The 19,088-nt window shown below is 44.9% G+C and overlaps 1 protein-coding gene across 22 annotated transcripts in view; it reads left to right on the top strand.

The window, feature by feature from the left end:
• The window catches only part of AKAP13 (A-kinase anchoring protein 13), a 341,004-nt gene that overhangs the window by 83,071 nt on the left and 238,845 nt on the right, over nucleotides 1–19,088 (top strand). For all 22 annotated transcript variants that reach the window (XM_042856648.2, XM_065559282.1, XM_065559288.1 and 19 more), the window contains one exon: nucleotides 13,214–13,256. In XM_042856648.2, the coding sequence (XP_042712582.2) occupies nucleotides 13,224–13,256 (33 nt within the window). In that variant the 5' untranslated portion in view covers nucleotides 13,214–13,223. The remainder of the gene's footprint in view (nucleotides 1–13,213; nucleotides 13,257–19,088) is intronic.

A 19,088-nucleotide genomic window follows, 5' to 3' on the forward strand; every position in this document is an offset into this window, starting at 1 on the left:
GCTCCTTGAGAATCCTTCTGCCTGGCTTCTTGCTACCCCCACCGTGGGTTTCTCTCCCGAGGGAGAATACTGTGTTCTCTGCAGTCTCCTCCCTAGTGAGTTTCCTCTGGTTCCTATAAAGGGCAGGTACCTACTGATGCTTACTTTGCCTCCTCACCAGAGAGGGAGGAGCAGTCAGTCCATCAACTACAGGTGCACTAATTTGCTTTTACTCCCATCACCTGTCAGGCAAGGGGTTAAGCCCCATCATACGTGCTTAGCACAAAGTCTCATTGGGACCTTTGAGTGCTACAGCGAGACAAAGAAGTCCCTTGCCCAGCAGACATTAACTATGCATTTAGTTGCCCTTCACCACTTCCCCAGTGAATCTAAATGTAAATAGCATATAAGAGAATCCTGGACAGATTTCAATAACAGATGCACCATATTAATTCAGGTTTTAATGTTTAAGGGGGCAGAAGGATATTTTTTCTATTATGAGAAAATGGTGGTTTCAGATCTTGTTTTTTCTGACCCCTGCTGATGTTTTCATTGTTTGAAACCACTGTTGCTTTTTTAAGTGCTTCAACCTGGAATTGTTACTTCATGCCCTATTTTCAAATTTGAAAAGGCAAGGAATTTTACTGTGTTATTTTAAGGGGAGAGACAAAATAGAACTCCAGAAAAATTGCAAGCTGAGTGTTCTGAATTGCTACAAAATGTGTGACAAACCAAACATGAATTTAAAAGAAACGGTTTGAACATTTGAGTGCTGCAACTGTGTTCATGAATATTTGTTCAAATAAAAAACCAATTGAATTTGCTTCAGCGGCATTCATGTCTTAGGTTCATTTTCCATGAATATTCTAGTGAATGAAGTTACAGGAAGGACTCTTGCTCCTTGTTTGCTGAGATGGGGACACATAGAAGTACCTAGACAGTGTTAATGGAAATGGCATATTTTAATCTCACTATTTGAACATGTGCACAGAAAATGAGCCAAAGCTGTGATCCCACATAGCCCATATCCTACTCCTCTCATGAATGTGCCCAGGACACAATGCCAGGAGGCTTGTAAGGCTCAATATTGTGCACACATGAGAGTGGAGAGGAGCAGAGGGTGTAAATGTGTCTATGTACCAAACATCATCTACAGGGGTTTTAATTTTAAGACCACCCGCTACAAAATGGGTCCCCTTTTAATTAATGCATGATGTAGGCATCATCAACTTTGTGGTGTGTCTGTTCAACTTAGTAATTTAAAATGTAATTAGAGGGATAGGATAATGAGCGTGTTTGGGGGGTGGCAGGGTGCCTATTCAACAGACCGTTCATTAACGAGTCCCCTCACACAACGCAAACATTTTAAAACACTGTATTCCCTGTGCATACACCCCAAATCCCAAGAGACGAGTAACTGGCAGACTTCTACCAACAGGCAGCAATTCTTCTAGTTTGTATAAAATCTTTTTATCTTGTTTTACAATGCAGACAACAGATTTGCAAAGAGCAATCTGAGGAAATGTACAGAGACAGGTCTCAGATGGATGACAAGTAACTACAAAGGTTAACCCACCGCACTCGTTATAAACAACATAATGAAAATGTTCATCCACAAATGTTTGCCCTCCAGAATTCCTTCATCCGAAAAGGCTAAAATCCATTTTGCGTTTAAAAGGCAAATAGTGGAATTCAAATTCTGCTGTGATTTCCTCAGATAAGATTTTAATAACACATGCACAGTAGGTAGTCTAGTAAATGTCGAGTGCTGATGGAGTAATATACAGCCTGATGTTAACTGAATGTTTTGGCTGCAGATATTTGAACTATGCCCGTTGTCAGAGGGTTACGTAAGATGCAGTTATGTATTCTGTTACCAATGCTTGAACTATTCTTCAAGCATTTTGGGATCTCAACTTCTTTTTATTTAATCTGAGCATTTGGTTTATTCCTATTGGCATAAATGACTTGGCCAAGTTTGTAGCAAAACTTTACAAACACACATTCATTCATATATTTTCTCGTGTGTGTGTGTGTGTGTATCTATATGTATATGTGTATATATTCGGAATATTACGTCTCATAGAGGCCCGCAGAAGACGTTCAGAGTTTGAGTGGTCGTACTCTGAAAAGTGACTGCTTAAAAATGGCATTGTGGGGTACCCTTTTTATTCAAAGCATCCAAGTCATATTTGAAATTGAGAGTTGGGCACTTTAAATATTTACCCTGTGTAGGGATTTAACCCAGGACCTTCCTTGTCAAGCCCAAACCCCCACCTCTGAGCTAAAGGAGTGCATTTGTGAGGTGTCAGTAAGTCTCCTGCTCTGTGAGCCAGCCCCTAGTGAGGCCTAATCACATGTACTAGAGCAGTCTGTTACACCTGCATTGTGATGAGGGCATTGAAGACAATTTTGATTCCATTGCATCACGGGTGGGGCGTCAGGTGCCATGTTCTCAGTGATGGGCGCGTTTGCTCACAGTGCAACGGATGGGAAGTGGCACTTGGCTCACAGTATGCTGGGCTGTGCTCACACTACCCTAGGGTAATGTGGGGGCGGAGCTAGGAAATACTCCGGTGCATTCACGTTGCTTTTGGGTGAGTATCAGGAGCCGTGCTTGCATTGAGTCTGGGGGAAGGAAGATTGAATGTTGTTGACACCAGTTCAGTTTCTGATACTTACTTGCACCGAAGTCAATGAAACTACTCGTGGAGCAAGGTGCTACTCATTGGGAGCAAGGGTATCGGATTGTGGCCCATTGGTGGAGATAGGATTGTCACAGCCTTGTTGTGACATGGGATGTGCTTGGATCATAGCTGGGTAGGGTGACCAGACGTCCCGATTTTATCGGGACCGTCCCGATATTTCCTTGTTTGTCCCGCGTCCCGACCGACGTGCGGTCGGGACAACCGGACAAACAAGGAAATGCCCCGAGCCTCGAGCCCGGAAGTGCTCGCGCCCCCCCCCCCTGCCCCGACTCCGCCCCCTCCTCCCCCGATTGGCTCCCTCCCCGAATCCCCGCCTCTTCCCCGGGCTCACCATTCCCCCTCCCTCCACAAGCGCTGGAGGGAGGCCCGGGAGACGCAGGGGAAGCGCGGGGCCGGGGTGAGTAAGAGTCCGGCCTGGTCCCTTGCAGGCAGGACTCAGTCGGGTGGTTGGGAGAGGAGGGGGGCGGCCCGCGGGGCCAGGCGACGGGGGAGGAAGCGGCCATGGCGCTCGGCGGCTCTGGCGCCCCCGAACCCCCCGAGCCGGGGCCTGCAGCAGCGCGTACGCTGGGCCCAGCCCCTGGCCAGTCGCGTCTGGGCTGCTGCCCAGCTGGTGCTATCCCGCGGCGGCCCCGGGGCGGAGGCATCGGCAGCCCAGCCCCGTTCGTTCCCCTGCGGGACGGGGGGGCTGGGGCCTGCTGCCCCCACTCCGGGGCCGCCGCGGGATAGCACCAGCTGGGCAGCAGCCCAGACGCGACTGGCCAGGGGCTGGGCGCAGCGTGCGCGCTGCTGGGTCCCTGCAGCAGGCCCCGGCTCGGGGGCTTCGGGGGCGCCAGAGCCGCAGCCGCCGAGCGCCATGGCCGCTTCCTCCCCCGCGGCAGTGGGAGCTGCAGCAGCGGCTGCTCCCGAGTCCCGCTGCCCAGGGGGGAGAACAGCCGCCGCCTGGCCCCGCGGGTCGCCCCCCTCCTCGCCCTACCACCCGACTGAGTCCTGCCTGCTCGGGGCCAGGCCGGACTCTCACTACCCCGGCCCCGCGCTTCCCCTGAGTCTCCCGGGCCTCCCTCCAGCGCTTGCGGAGGAAGGTGTTTGTTTTTTTTTTGCCCCGCCCCCCGCCACGCCCCCCCCCACGTCACCCCCCCCCCCCCCCCCGGCGTCCCGATATTTGTCTTTGGTGATCTGGTCACCCTATAGCTGGGTGGTGGCACGGCCACCATTGGGATATGCCTGAAGGCAGATGCCACACACTCGTTGCAACAGAGCTTGAGCTTTTCATTGTGGCCAGGACTAGAGTGAGGCAGGGCTCATGTTCCCATTGCAAAAGATAGCATGGACTGGCTTGGCTCGGTCTATTTGCAACCACAGCTGTGGAGACGTTTTAAAGAGACCATTGTGAATTCCAACTGTTTCCATTATTTATTCCTTTTAGTCAACAAGCTGCCCTAGGGAAGGGAATCAGACACTTCCGAGCTTGCTGTAAGCTGTGGCTATTGCTAGAGCCTTATTTCTGGCTCTGTAAACATCCTTTTGAACTGAGTGCGTGTAACAATTGTTCTTTGAGTCGGTGTTGGTGTGGATCCTACTGGCAGAGCACATGTGCCGCATGAGCATGAGATTGGATTTTTTTTTTTAACAGCAGTGTCTGGGGCTGCACATGTGCACTATGCCTTCTCGTGCAAAGGTGTGAAGGGTGGAGTGGCCATGACTCTCCCCCAGTTCCTTGTTCCCACCTGTGGCAGCAAGATGGTTCCCTGGTGAGTGACTGGCCTGCTCTTTTTTTCTGAGCGACTAGTTTTGTGAAGAAATCTAGCTTCACCTTCCTTAATTTTGTTAATTCTCTAATTCTAGCTAGACTGACGGAAGCATTCTTCCATCGACCTAGCTGTGTCTACACTGGGTGGTAGGTCAGCATAGCTAAGATGTTTAGGGGCGTGGATTTTTTTAGGGGTAGACCAGTCCTGAGTGGTGCAGCCCTGTCTGTGTTTCTTTACCAGAGGTAGAGAGAGAGGATTCAGCTCCACCTTGTTACTTAGATCACCGAGACCCAAACACACTACTAATTGGGTACCATTCTGGTGTAGCATTTGACCTAGATCTTTGTCATCTGCAACACTGCTCTCTGTCTAATACCAGACAATACAGGAAATTTCTCTGTCTGCTCCTGGTAGTCATGTCAAGAGGAAGTTTTTGTAATACATACGTATTCTGCTGCTTAAAATTGGTTTTCTGTAAATAGCAATGCCTATTTTAATATCTTCCTTGAGAGCATGCATTTTGTGTGTGTGAGAGAGAGAGAGAATGATCACTTGGAGCTAAAATGGCTTGCATGTGTTCGCTGAAAGTGTAAAAGAACTCTCTTTTATTAGTTTGCTTTGGGGTGGCAGAACGGGCCTTAGGAAGAAGTTCAAAGCACAGACAGTATCTTATTTTCTTTTAAAAAGCACAGTTAGCGCTAGTGAAAGATGTGGAATGCCAACTCTTGACAGTTGCATCTTTCCTCTCTCTGAAACAACTATAGTCGGGGCAGTGCAAGCCTCTTTTCTCACACTCCCATGTAACGTGCTTCAAACTGGTTCTGAAGGGATTTTGTTCTTCTTTGCCCACCCAGTTTCTGCTGGGATTGCCACTAGGGGAACCAGATAGATCAGTGCTGCCTTTTAGTTGTGGGGTTGCTTCTCTTCCAGGAACTAGATTGAGGCTGCAGACCAAATTGCAATATCGTCTACACCTGCATTGCAATTAAGTTATATAGCTATTCACAGTAATCAGTTTCACAACCTCCTCTCCAGTAAAACGTCACTGATGATGAAGTGTCTACAACAGCTGTCTGCTTTGTCTCTATGGCCTTGCCTCCACTAGCCTTTTTCCCTTCCAAATTTCCCAGTGTGGCTAGGTAGGAGCCCTGATCTGACAGTGTGCAGCACTGTCATCACAGTGACCTGCTCTGAACAGAGCTAGATAACACGGTGGTAAAAATAACAGTAGTTATGGCAGCCCAGCATACACCAGAGTGTCCACCATTTCTATAAATGACGATAGCAGAAGTGGGATATTTTAAGGGAAAAGGCACAGCCTACTTAGTATCAGATCATGTCACTTTTGTTTAATCAAATGACATGAGGTGCTGAGTGCAGGGCAAGTGCAATACCAAAAGACATGCTGCCCAAGCAGACCCCCCTCCGTTGCTTATGCTGCAGAAACTGTATTGTATAGTACATGCAGAGCTATCTACTAAGCCCTCAATTTGCCTCCTCACTAGTTGCCTCCTCCCCTGCTGCTCTGCCTACGTATCACTTCTGGACTAAAGAATTCTCACGTGTATCAGAATCAGTGCTACAGAGCTTCCTGTGTATGGTTGCCGTTCCTTTTGCATTGCAATGTGGAAGTGCTCCATCCTGTTAAAAGTTCCCTGTGGTAAACTCAGTTAAGCTGCCATCAGGTAAGTTAAGCTTTCAGGACAGACTCCTGGATAAGCAGGACTGGTGGCAAAATATGCTAGCTTGGCAAGGCTGTCACTGATCCAACATGCCCATCCCTGAGTATCACAAGACAATAATTTTAGTTTTGAAGAGTAACCTATTTGTAACTGATCAGAGTTGGGCAGTCCACCCTGTGTGCTCACAGGGTTCTGTAAAGAATGCTTGTCTTCTAAAGTCGTCTGCATTCCTTGTCCGGGTTGACTGAGCTGCTGCGGAATGCTTGCAGGCCGTGCAAAATCCCAGGAATTCAAGAAATGTGTTGCTTTTAGCTTTTATTGGCGACACACAATAATGATAAGGCAGCCTTCAGGTTATAAAGGACTAGCACAAACACTAAACATATGTAGACGATTTTGTGAAAACCCGAGAGAGCAATATTTCATTGCTGGAGAGAGCTTCACATTTCTGCTTCGCTCTTTGCGGGGGCTCTCCCACCCCAAGTTTTCCTTGTATTGTAGCCAGGATCGTTCCTAGAAGCCAGTCAATGTCATTTAATTGTCTAGAGAGATTGTTATTGAGTATTGTCTGGCACTCGTTGGCTTCGCCTCTTGCCTGCACAAGCTGAGTGGGCTCCCTTCTTAACAGTCCAAGTCCCGCCTACCCAAGTGGGGACCCAGGAATTGATCTGTAGTGTATCACAAGGCGCTGCAGACCACAGGCCAGAGCTGGCTTAGAGAGAGGGATTCTGTGATAGAAGCATGGTTGCTTAGGGGCTGTGTGAAAAACACCATTGCTCCCATTTGAAAGAGCCTTCATCTTGAAATTCCTGTTTTTGGGGCGGTAAAGGCATCTATGAAACATGCATGAGCAGAGGGAGAGGTTTTTCTCAGATACCTGGTACTTCTGTCAGTACCTCTCTAGTGTCCCCCACCTCCCAAGCACAAACACACACACCTGCTGCAAATCAACTAAAAAAATCTGCTAGAGCAGTACCTGTGTTGCAGTAGTGCCGAGAGGCCCAGGAAGGGATGGAGCCCCAATGTGCTAGGTGATGTACTAGCATATAATAATAAAAACAGTCCCTGCCCCAGAATGCTTACACCCTGAGAGCTGATTTAAAGCCCATTGCAGTCATTGACTTCTGTAGGCTTTGGATCAGACCTTTACCTGCCAAGAGACGACAGGTGGCTGCTGTGAGAGAGGAGACTCAAATGACCGTGCGTAGTGTAATAAGGAACACACATTCTCTGCAGGTTTGTGTGCACAAACGAGAGAACTGGAACTCTGAAATCGAGGCATAACCTCATTCAGAGTAAAAACAACGAGGAGTCTGGTGGCACCTTAAAGACTAGCACATTTATTTGGGCATAAGCTTTTGTGGGTAAAAAAACCCACTTCAGATTCATGGAGTGAACATTACAGATGCAGGCATTATTATACTGTGTATAATGTGTATATTAATGCCTGCATCTGTAATTTTTATTCCATGCATCTGAAGAAGTCGGGTTTTTTACCCACGAAAGCTTTTGCCCAAATAAATGTGCTAGTCTTTAAGGTGCCACCAGACTCCTCGTTGTTTTTGTGGATACAGACTAATACGGCTACCCCTCTGATACTTGACCTCATTCAGAGTGTGCATGCTTATGTACCTTTTGGATTCTGAAAGCATGAGAATGTATCCACCTTCAAACCACAGAAGTCAAACAATGATATAAGCAGGGTGACTGCAAATACCTCGGAGCCTGACGCACTTTACTGGGAGTTTCCAGCATGAAAGAGAAATCCTATTTTAAAATGGGAGGAGGAGTGGGAAAGCACTGATTAGGATTCCTTCCTCTCAGCAGAGTTCTTTCTGAGAAACTAAATAGCTCTTGAAAAATTAATAAAGAATGAATTAGATCTTCAGAAAAAGCCCTAGGAGAGTAAGAGTAAGGGTGTTACTTGTGTTGTCTTGCTCAGATCCAAAATCTGGTCACTTTTTAAATTCCTCATGGGATATCCCTTGAATTGAGTAACTTTGTACTTTCGTATGCAATAAGCCTGTAATGTAATGTAATGTTGCTGGTGTAGAATGGCTGCTGTGTGGTGGAATTTCAGGGGCAGGTGAAGTATTCTCTGCTAGTATATAGAACATTTTCAGTTTCCTTGTTAAGATAGACGCTATACAATGAGATGATTATGCAGGTTTTATCTTTAGTCTGAGTGTAAAATGTGATTGTTTGTGAACTCAGCTGATTAAATACTATAAAAGTACAAATTAGCCATTCTAGTTTACAATAAAGAAAAAGATGTTTTCCTGTATGGTGCAGAATATTTCTACGGCAATGAAGGAACTGAATATTGAAGAAGAATCTAGTCTTGGACAAAGATTTTGCTCCCTTCAAACACCCTGATTTGAGACAGAAGTGTCGTGTTTGATGTCATAATGTTTGCATCATCATGTCATTATGCAAATGTCATTAAATTCTCAAGCCAGAGATTTCAGGATTTAATTCCAGGACACGGGAGAAGCCCATCAGAAATGGGCCTCTCTCATGAAAATCTGAATGATTAGTTGGCACTTCATGGGGGGAAGGTAGGTTGAAACAGTGGTCTATATCAAAATGAAAAACTGTTCGGTCTCAACCTAGTTTTCATGACACACAAGAAAAGGCACCCAGTTGGACAACACTCTGGGTGTCTGTCTAAGAGGCCCAGCTCCAGAATATCTGGGGCTCTTGTAGCTCAGACTGAGGAGAATTGGCAGAGAGAGATGTGTGATTCGAGTGGGGAATAGGACTGGAAGAGCAGGGGCTAGTGTAGATCAGGAGTGAGGTTTATTGACAGAGCTGTGTGCGGGAAGCTTGTTCTGCACCTCACAAAAGCATGCCACGCTCAAGCCAATGTTATTGGTCCCTCATTTTCACAAGTAATACAATGTCTTACAAGCTGAAAGGTGTGAAAAAGGCAAAACAAGTCTTTCGAACACCGCTATTTTGTAAAACTTTTATTGTGACTCGTGGAAGAGAATGTTGTGACTGAAACTGGACGTGATGTTATGACCAGTTTTAGAAGTTGTTACGAAATAAGGGTGTATATAACAAGATGTCAGGTACTAGGACCCTGCACAGAAATACAAAGTGATTTTGGTGATTCCTCCTTGTCCAGGCATGTCTAAATAATTAGTCTTACCAAGGTGTACAAAAAGGTTTGACTGTAAGGCAAAAGGAATTAGAGGGTATCCTTCAGGGGAAAGAGCGTAGGAATTGCTAAGTTCTGGAGAAAGTTTAGGCTGAGGTTTATTTTGGTTTGCTGTTTAACAATGAAGGCAAACCCCAGGGAGGAGGTAGGTTTGGACCAGCTATTCAAAGTATGTGAGTTAGGTGCAGGTGGGCATTTTCACCCTGTTTACCGGGGGGCCTTAAGTACTTAGAGATTTGCTCCCATCGCTACTGAAGGAAATAAGCACAATTGAAAAGTCCTATTAGAAGACTAAAGCTTTGCTCTCCTCTATCTGTGGATCTCAAAGCACGTTGCGGTTATTAATAAGTGAAATCCTGTCCCCACTGAAACGAATGTCAAAACTCCCACTGACTTCAGTGGGCCCAAAATTTAACCCAGAGATCTTTTCCCCAGGTCATACAGAATATTCATGTCGGAGCTGGGAACAGAAGCCAGTTTTCCTGACTTCCGTTCCCAAAACTTGAGCTGCAATGTCATCCTTCCCTTCTAGGTTGGTCCTGGGAGATTAGATGTACTGACAGTCACAATAATACCTATGATCCTAGGATGATGAATAGGCGCCAAGGCTTCAGCTTCCTTGGAAAGATTTGATGATGCAACAAATCACAAAACCAAACTGCAAGGGATTTTTGAACTTACCAGGAGGGTGAAGTAAAAATCTATTATCTCTAAGGCCACATTTGATTTCTGTTTCTATGTTGTATGGTGCTTTATAAAAAAAGTGAACAAAATCTGCTTTAAATATCCTGTACCTGAATTCAGGCTCTGCCGGACTGAGATGTACATTCTCACCAGGTGCAGTTAGGATTCTAGTGTCTAGCTCCTGGAAACCTTTGAATACAGGCATACTAGAATCCGCTTCTAATTTCTCCTCATAGCTCTTTTCAAGCAAAGTGAACATTTGGGAAGTTGAAAGAAAAGCTTGCACGCTTTTTGCCATTGGCTTTACGTAGAGATGCTTCCCCCACCCCCCATACCTATAGTACAGGGGTTCTCAAACTGGGGGTCGGGAACCCTCAGGGGGTCGTGAGGTTATTACATGGGGGGTGGGTTGCGAGCAGTCAGCCTCCACCCCTGACCCCACTTTGCCTCCAGCATTTAAAATGGTGTTAAAAATATAAAAATGTGTTTTTAATTTATTTTGGGGGTCACACCCAGAGGCTTGTTATGTGAAAGAGGTCACCTGTACAAAAGTTTGAGAACCACTGCTGCTCTAGTACAATTCTCCTAACACTAGATTGTTTTCTACAGAGGTGCTTTTTATTTTCACAACTCCAGAAGAAAAGGAAATGGAAGTTATGTTTAAAGAAATGCAATTCTGTGTGGGGAAATCTACGGGACACAACCATGATAGGAAGGAGCGATATGGAAGATAGAGGGGGTTGGGTACTGAAATGGACTATGGGTACTGTGGTCCATGTTAGTAGTGATGGAAAGTCATTACCATCTCTTGACTCTTTGTTGGCCTATGGGAAACGAGCTGGTGGGTCTCAGAACAAGTACTAGTGGATAGAACAGAGGTGGGCAAACTACGGCCCGTGGGGCTGTCCTGCCCGGCCACTGAGCAGCCGGCCCCTCCCCTGCTGTCCCGCCTCCCCTGCAGCCTCAGCTCGCCGTGCCGACAGTGTGGCGGCGCGGCTAGCTCCGGCCGGGCGGCGCGGCTCAGGGGCAGATTTACAAGTGAACACAGGGTGCCCTGGCACGGGCCCCCCAACAAGAGGGGTACCCAGGGCTGGGCACTCGGGCAGCTCAGCACCAGTGCACCCCCCGCGTGGGGGAGGGGCTGCACTGCGGAGGCAGGGGAGAAGGTGGGTGGCGGGAACGTGGGCGGAGGACTGGGTGGCTGCCCAGCCAGCCGGAGAGAAGCGGCGCTTTGAAGGGGAAATCGCCGCTTCTCTCCGGCTGCATGGCTGCCCCTGCTCCTCCTGAGTCCTCCACCCATGTTCGCAGGGCCGCATTCCGAAAGGGGCTGGGGGTGGGGGTCGGGGGATCCCAGGGGAGTGGTTAGGGGCAGGGGGTCATGGGAGGGGGCGGTCAGAGGACAAGGAGCAGGGGGGTTGGATGGGTCGGGGATTCTGAGGGGGGCAGTCAGGGGGCAGGAAGTGTGAGGGGGCGGGCAGGGGGGAGGAAGTTTTTTTTTTGGAGGGGGGGCACAGCCTTTCCTACCCGGCCCTCCATACCATTTTGCAACCCCAATGTGGCCCTCAGGCCAAAAAGTTTGCCCACCCCTGGGATAGAAGCTAAAGCTATCAACACGGTTTTCACTAACTGATACTTCGGTTGGCAGTGTAAGCATAGAAGCCAAGGATTGTGTGGGTGTAGAGCTTGAATTTCCTTCTCGCCTCTCAAGTAATAGATCCTTCTCAGTCAAGTTTGAGGCATGTCTTCAGAGGAGCTATGAAAAGAGGGCTTGCATTGCCAATGCGCATGTTGCACCTGCCCTTTGGGTACACAAGAGACTTTAATCTCCTGGCAAATTAAGGGCAATCCCTTATATTTCGGGAGTGCTAAATTGACCCAAAAGCATTTAAATATCCAAATTCTCTTTTGTTACATATTAGAATTAACAGAACGTTAGTTTAAAGGCTCTAGAAAGCAGCGTGATTGTCACAGCACAGAATTAAAACTGCACCTACCTCCAACAGCGGCTAAATGATTCAAAAAACTTTTTCATCTATGTGTGGTTTACCCTCTAAGGATTCCCAGACTGGAATAGGAAACAATTGGGACAAGGACTGATGTTTCCTGGCTAGGCTATCACTGAAGAAATGCTTGGGCACTGTATATTGCTTTCTCTGAAGAACATTCCTGAATTTCATAAAGAATGATTTTTCAGTGTACTGCATTTTCTTGGAATGTTTCCTGAAAGACACCACTCCAGCAAGCCCAGGGACCAGATTCCTTTGGAAGATACATTTGCCAGACTAATGGATTTCACCACTTCATTCTGGAACGAGCCATCAGTACTGTAATTGTTACTTGAGGGAGAACAGCTACAATAAATAAAACAGTTTTGTGCTAAAAGGGCGGGGGGAATTATTGGCAATGTATAATGGAATAATAATAATTATTAACATGCAGCATGCAGAGACTTTTAGGGCATTCTGCACCATTGCAGAGAACTCAGCAAATTCATGGAGATTAAAAGACAGTCCTATAAAGGACCCAACAAAAAAAATAGAAGGGGGCAAATATCAGTGGGTTGTCAGATGTGTGGCAGGGCTACAACACTAAAGAACACATTCGGAAACAGGTGGTTTTTAAGATGTGTTTGGGGAATGAAGAGAGGTGAACTGACATGAAGGTACAGGGGTGTGAGTTCCATCTCCACTAACTATTATCAATGCGGGAGATAGCTGCTGGCTCTTCTGTCCCTGACTGGGAGGAGTCCTGGCACTGCCTTCCCTGCACTCTGGCCAAAGCAGCTGGTTGGGTGTAAAGGGAAGGAGTAAACTTCTGCCTGAAATGGGTGAAGTAACCTCCCCTTCGCTAAGAGCAAAATGGGACCACTGCTCTGCTTTTAGGTTGGTGCAGTTACTTGCCACTCCTCATTCAGGACAGGTTGTAAGGTCTAGCCCGAAATGGGCAGTGCCATGTGTGACACAAAGGATATCAACTATCTATTCCCTTTGGGCCAGACTCTGCCACCCTTCCTCAGTGCTGCCCAGTATGAGCAAAGATGGAAGAATTTGGTTCTTGTATTATTTAGATCAGCTGGACCCATAAGGTAAAGTAGTGTGAAACTATAGTTAGAGAGAAATTTTTCTCAAGCTGTGGCCTTGTGTGGATTTGTATATTCTTTATTTAGGATTCTGCAGCTTACCAAAAAAAGAGTTAATTTTAGAGAGGATAAATGAATGTTTTTAACACCTCTTTTCTCTTCCATTCCAGTGTTCGGGTCATGAAACTTAATCCACAGCAAGCTCCGTTATATGTGAGTAGACCAACATTTAAACTATTTGTTTTATCTTTTTTTGTGTCACAAATTGTACCTATTTGATGCGGTTTTGTTCTGTCCCAGGGATGTTGGTTATCTTGTTTTATCCTTTGCTCCCCAAATAAATCAAATTAAAGATCTAGTACTGCAGTAAAAAGGAAGCTTTTTAGCTAATCCGGGTAATTCCTTTTAAGTAGAAAGTTTAAGGGTCTCACTTGTGGAATGCTGTAATGCATAACACTGTTCCGCACCATGCATAAGCTTAAAAGCATGGAAATACCCCCTTCCTTTTTGGAGAACATTTCTGGGTGAACGTAAGTGCTGTTGGAACTCAGGGAGTATTGAGAGGTCTTGCAAGTCAGTTTGTGTGCGAAACAAGAAACCTTAATGTTCACCCAAGGGTATCATTTTTTGTCAGACTTTAGATAGGACAGAAATGGAGCTGGGTCATCATCAGGAAATGGCAGGAGAGCTCTCTAAGGTTTCTTTAGTATGGTATGTTTTAAATCAGTCTCTCTAGAAGCTGGTGACATGGATGACCAAGATAATAAAGAACAGGATAGCTTTTTCTTCTGAATAGAAGCCCTGTTGCAGCATGATAGGAACTGCCAAACAAGAGCTAGACACACATGTATATAAATTGTTCAAATATGTTTTGGAATCAGTGGCAGGCGGCTTAACTGTTTTACTGTATATAGCACCACAGATGTGCATCATGTTAGTGGTTTGCCTGTGGAATCCTTGTATTGTTCAAAATGTATTCCCTGTTTGGAAGGAAACATAAATGTACTGTGCCAGTTTTAAAAATAAGGCTATGTCTTCACTACTCGCCTGAATCGGCGGGTAGAAATCCATTTCTTGGGGATCGAATTATCGCGTCTCATCGGGACGCGACAATTGATCCCTGAATCGATGCTTGCACTCCACCAGCGCAGGTAGGAGTAAGCGCCGTCGACGGGGGAGCCGCGGCGGTCGATTTGCCGCCGTCCTCATGGCGGGGTAAGTCGGCTCGGATACGTTGAATTCAGCTACGCTATTCACGTAGCTGAATTTGCGTATCTTAAATTGACCCCTCCCCTCTGTAGTGAAGATGTAGCCTAAGTAACCACTGTCCTACTCTAGGTAAGCTACTTTTCTCTTCCTAGGGACCTTTGCCATGTGCACTGAAAAATTAGCAATGCATATTTTATAAGGCTCCTCTCACCAGCTTTTCCAATCTGGAAACCGCTTAAATAGACTTCAACCTGTTGTTTCAAAACAGAGAGTCCATAATGTTATTTTGTAGATTGTCTGCTTTATTAATGACCTTATCCTTCTCTCCTGATAAAATAATAGAATATTAGGGTTGGAAGGGAAAGAGTCTTCTGATGACACAATGTCTGATCCTGTTCCTATTGAAGTCAATGGGACTTCAACCACAGCAGGATTGCCTTCAAATATCTTCTCCATGCTAAGCTGTTTTGGAAAATCTGTCACTTGCTACTTCTGGGTACAGCTCCACCGACACCTTCTATTGGTAGCAACGTTGGGCGTTCGAGTGTCGGCAGGCCACTGGCAGTCAGTAATGTTTTAGCCTCCATGTTGTCTATGCTTACTCTGAGCAGAGTTAGCCAAGATGGTGGGTGAAACTCTAGTGGTCAGTCTACATTTATAGTCTCACCATTGCTACCATTGATAGAGCTCCACTTGTTCTAGTGGAAGAAAAGTGCTTGTGCAGACAGCTGTAGAAGTAAGAGCTAAGTGGGCAGGTGTGGTGGGGAGTTTTTTGTGAAGCACTGGGTGTTTGACATAGTGGACTATACTGGCCTTTAATCTCTTGTCATTTTTAATTCTGCACTTTTGTTCTGTCAATGGCTTAATTTTTTACTCCCAGACTGCCACCTTCTCTTTCACATAGCAGCACTAGACTGTGATTCTCCTCCTGAAAAGTGACTGTAAAAATATTGAAATCCACAGCTGCATTGTGTATAATCTTGTAACAATTTTTAACATAAAAGTTGGTAAATCACAAGCAGATTATAGCCACATCAATTTAGAAGAAATTTTGTTTTAAAGTTAGGAACCACCAGAGAGCGGTTACAAGAAATTGCAGGTTATGTACATATATTTGATGTAAACACCAGACAGAATTAAATTTTAGTGTGTAACTTTATGAATTTCCTGTTCTTGAGTGCTTGATTTCTCAGTCCTAATGCTGCACTCAAGCTAAGTTTATTTTCCCCCCTATCATTTTGATTGTTTTGCATTTTATAGATAATAAATTCATGTATTGGACATATTTACAAGGTCTCTTTTTCCATGTGTGGAGGCAGGAAGGATTAAATGGAAGTTTAGTTTAGCACAGTGATGAACAAAATGATGATAATACTGGCATACTGTATAGTTTTTCTTTGTGTATGTTGATATGAGCATGACATGACTGTTACTGCTCTGGTGATTCCCCCCACCCCCCTCAGTAGCTATAAAAGCTAATCTGCTTCTACCGAAATCAAGAGCCAGTTTCAGTAGATGCAAACAATCCAGGAAAATAAATGTTTGCTTTCAATTTATGGACTGCGTAGTTTTTTGGACCAGTTTCATGTTCCACCTACCACTAATTGACAACTGATATCTCTCCATCGGTTGAGTGGATTGTTCCATGTGAGAGGAAGAGAAAAAAGATTAATACCAAAAACAGATCAACCACTTTCTGATTATTTTTTTTTCTCAAAAGGGAGAGACAGAATAATTTCCAGGACCAATCAGCAGTGGGCATTACTATTAAACAGCACTAAAAGTTCTTGGAATTTGTGTTCTTTTTCAGATTGACATTTATTAGACATCCCATACATAGGCTTGGTTGGGGGCTGCATTTCTGAAAGCTAAAAATTGCATTCAAAATAAGTCATTCATTTGTTAATAAGGAATATGCCATCTATGAAGCAAATTATTGGAAATGAACGTAATGATTATCTGGAGGGAGCCACATACACCAGTGATTGCTTCCAGGAAAAGTTTTTTGTTTTGGTGTGATTTTTAGGAGGTCTTTCTGGTGTGGCCTTTTTTTGACTAAGAAAATAAAGTTTTAAATATGAGTAGCAGTTGCTATTTCTCTAGCAACTTTTATCCTGAAAGCGGGGAAGGGGTGTGTGTAAATAAAAATATATTTAGGGATCCATTCTCCATACACTAAACTGCTTCTTTTTTTGACAACTACTCTGCACCAACAGCACTGTCCTGCCACTTTTAGAGGGAGAAAGTGAAAAATAACATCTTCAGTTGAACTTCAAGGTCTAGTTAGAGAGGCAGAATGCAATTTGCCCTGAGACAACTAGGTTAATGCTGTTATAATTGTGAAAAGTGTTGTGGGAACCTAAGGGGTTACATGTGCTCAGGACTTAGATTTTGTATCTAATAGAAAAAAGAGTATTTCCAATAAAACTATATCCTTTAGCTCCATCCTGGGTAATTGATTCATTACACTGACTTGGAGGGAAAGAGAGCCACCTACTGAATCACCACTACTACTTCCTAAATCACCTGGATTTTCATTCTCCAGTCCCATAAGAGCGGACCCATCCTGCCTCTGCTTAGTTTGTGAGATGGGGCGAAGTCACAGCCTGAGATGATATGGCTACAGGCCTTTGAGAGCGCTTATTTGAAGACCAAAAGAGAGACGCTCAAATCCATTTTTAAAATTAAATGTCAGCATTCCATTTCAGCATTCTCTGGTGAGTGAGAATTAAAGCCAAGAACTGTAAAGGGCAGGTGTGATGCAACTGCTCTGGAAAAAAAATAATCAGCAGGTAGCGATGAAGTCAGTCTATTCTTTTAACATCTGTGTGAAAGTGGGCTCACGCTTCGTGCTGAAAACAACTGGCCCTTGTTTTATTTGGCTCCCCTGTGACAATTGTATCTCTCCTTTAATCTCTGAGTAAGTTACCTACACTTTATAACAATACTTTTTAATGTGTTCTTTCTTAGCTCCTTGATTTGGCTCAGCTCCCAGTGTACACAGTGATTCAGTCACAAGGCCTTGCAACTGATGTCAGAAGAGGCAGGGCAGTCAAGTGTTCCTCAATATAGCACAGTGAAACATCAGCAGAGTGTGATATAATTAATGCCAATATTTAATCAGGCTCCAGGTCAAGCAACTATCACCTCAGTGTAATTGTCAACACTTAGTTACTTTATAAAAGGTGGTATTCTATTTTAAAGTCTAGTGTGTTGTTATAGTGTGAATTTAAGGCAAATAAGTTTAAACCCACTTTTCCCCTCCCTAACGTGGGAGGTGCTGTTATATCAGCTGCAGTCTTATTGATAACAAGTAACTCTGAGTTGGGAAGTCATTGACAAGGATTATCTATATCCCCATAACAGATGAATTGCCACTACTAACCTGGGGCTTTCAAAAACTTATGATATGGACCACACTTTAACACAGAGATGATCTTGTGCACTATAATCAAGTTGTGGGGTGCAATAGTGCCGGTCAGAGAATGCACTTTATATCTTGGCCACAGTCCCGTGATGTGGGTCAGGGTTACAAAAGGTTTATGTCACATGACTGGGATCGGTATCCAGAGCCTCCTGTGTATACTGCTATAATGGACCTCTTCCCCTCCAATTTGCAATTGTAAGAACCATCTCTCATCTTGTTCACAATTCCATAATCTTTTTGGGACCTCTACAGCAATTACATGGAAAATGGCATTAGGAGAACATTCAGTGTGCCCTATTGGCCTTCTAGTGCATTGTAGAAGCAGGATATAGGAAAGAGGAACCAAAGCTACGTGACTGGACAATTCTCCATGGACCACCATAGTTATCCAGTTATCTACCTCAACTCATCATAGGGGAGCTCCTATGTTAAAGCAAAGGCACAGAATTAAATCTAGAAAAGGCCTTTAACTCCTCGCCCTTATCAAACATTTTATTAATGAAGGGAGGGATATGATCACAACCAGACTTAGTTTTCTGAAGGTCTTACAGTGAAATCTCTCATCTTCACTATGTCATAGACTTTTTTTTTTTTTTCACTCAGAAAACTTGCAACTAGACCTAGAATATCGGGAGATTATTGCCAGTATTGCATTTGGGGACTTTGCATTTGGAATAGCCAGTTCTATTGCAGGTGAGGGTTGAGATGCATTGGTAGCGCAAGGTTAGTCTCTCCGGGCTGGTCTCCACTACAGGGAGATCAAGGCTGCTGCAATCGATGAAGCAGGGATTGATTTAGCGGGTCTAGTGAAGACCCGCTAAATCGATGGCAGAATGGTCTCCAGTTAACCCCAGTACTCCAGCTCTGAAAAGAGTAAGAGAAGTTGACTGGACAGCATCTCCTGTCGACGCAGCACCATGAAGACACTGGGGTAAGTCGACCTAAGCTATGTCGATTCCAGCTACATTATTCACATAGCTGGAGTAGTGTAACTTAGGTTGACTTGCCCCTGTAGTGAAGACAAGCCCTCAGTTTCCTTAGCACTTAGACTTTTTTAAAGTGATCTTTGTTTTCTGATTGAGTTAAAGAAGCACCTTTGTCTATAAGTGAAATTCAGTTTTAGTCAATTCTTTGGGCTGAATGGAATTGCTACCAATTGAAACAACTAGAAAAGAAATATGAACAAGTTTTATATAGGCAGTATTTTGCTTTTTTATGGTTCATAGAATCATAGAACATCAGGGTTGGAAGGGACCTCAGGAGGTCATCTAGTCCAACCCCCTGCTCAAAGCAGGACCAATTCTCAACTAAATTATCCCAGCCAGGGCTTTGTCAAGCTGGGCCTTAAAAACCTCCAAGGAAGGAGATTCCACCACCTCCCTAGGTAACCCATTCCAGTGCTTCACCAC

The sequence above is a fragment of the Chrysemys picta genome, chromosome 10 (assembly GCF_011386835.1).
Source record: "Chrysemys picta bellii isolate R12L10 chromosome 10, ASM1138683v2, whole genome shotgun sequence".
NCBI lineage: Eukaryota > Metazoa > Chordata > Testudines > Emydidae > Chrysemys > Chrysemys picta.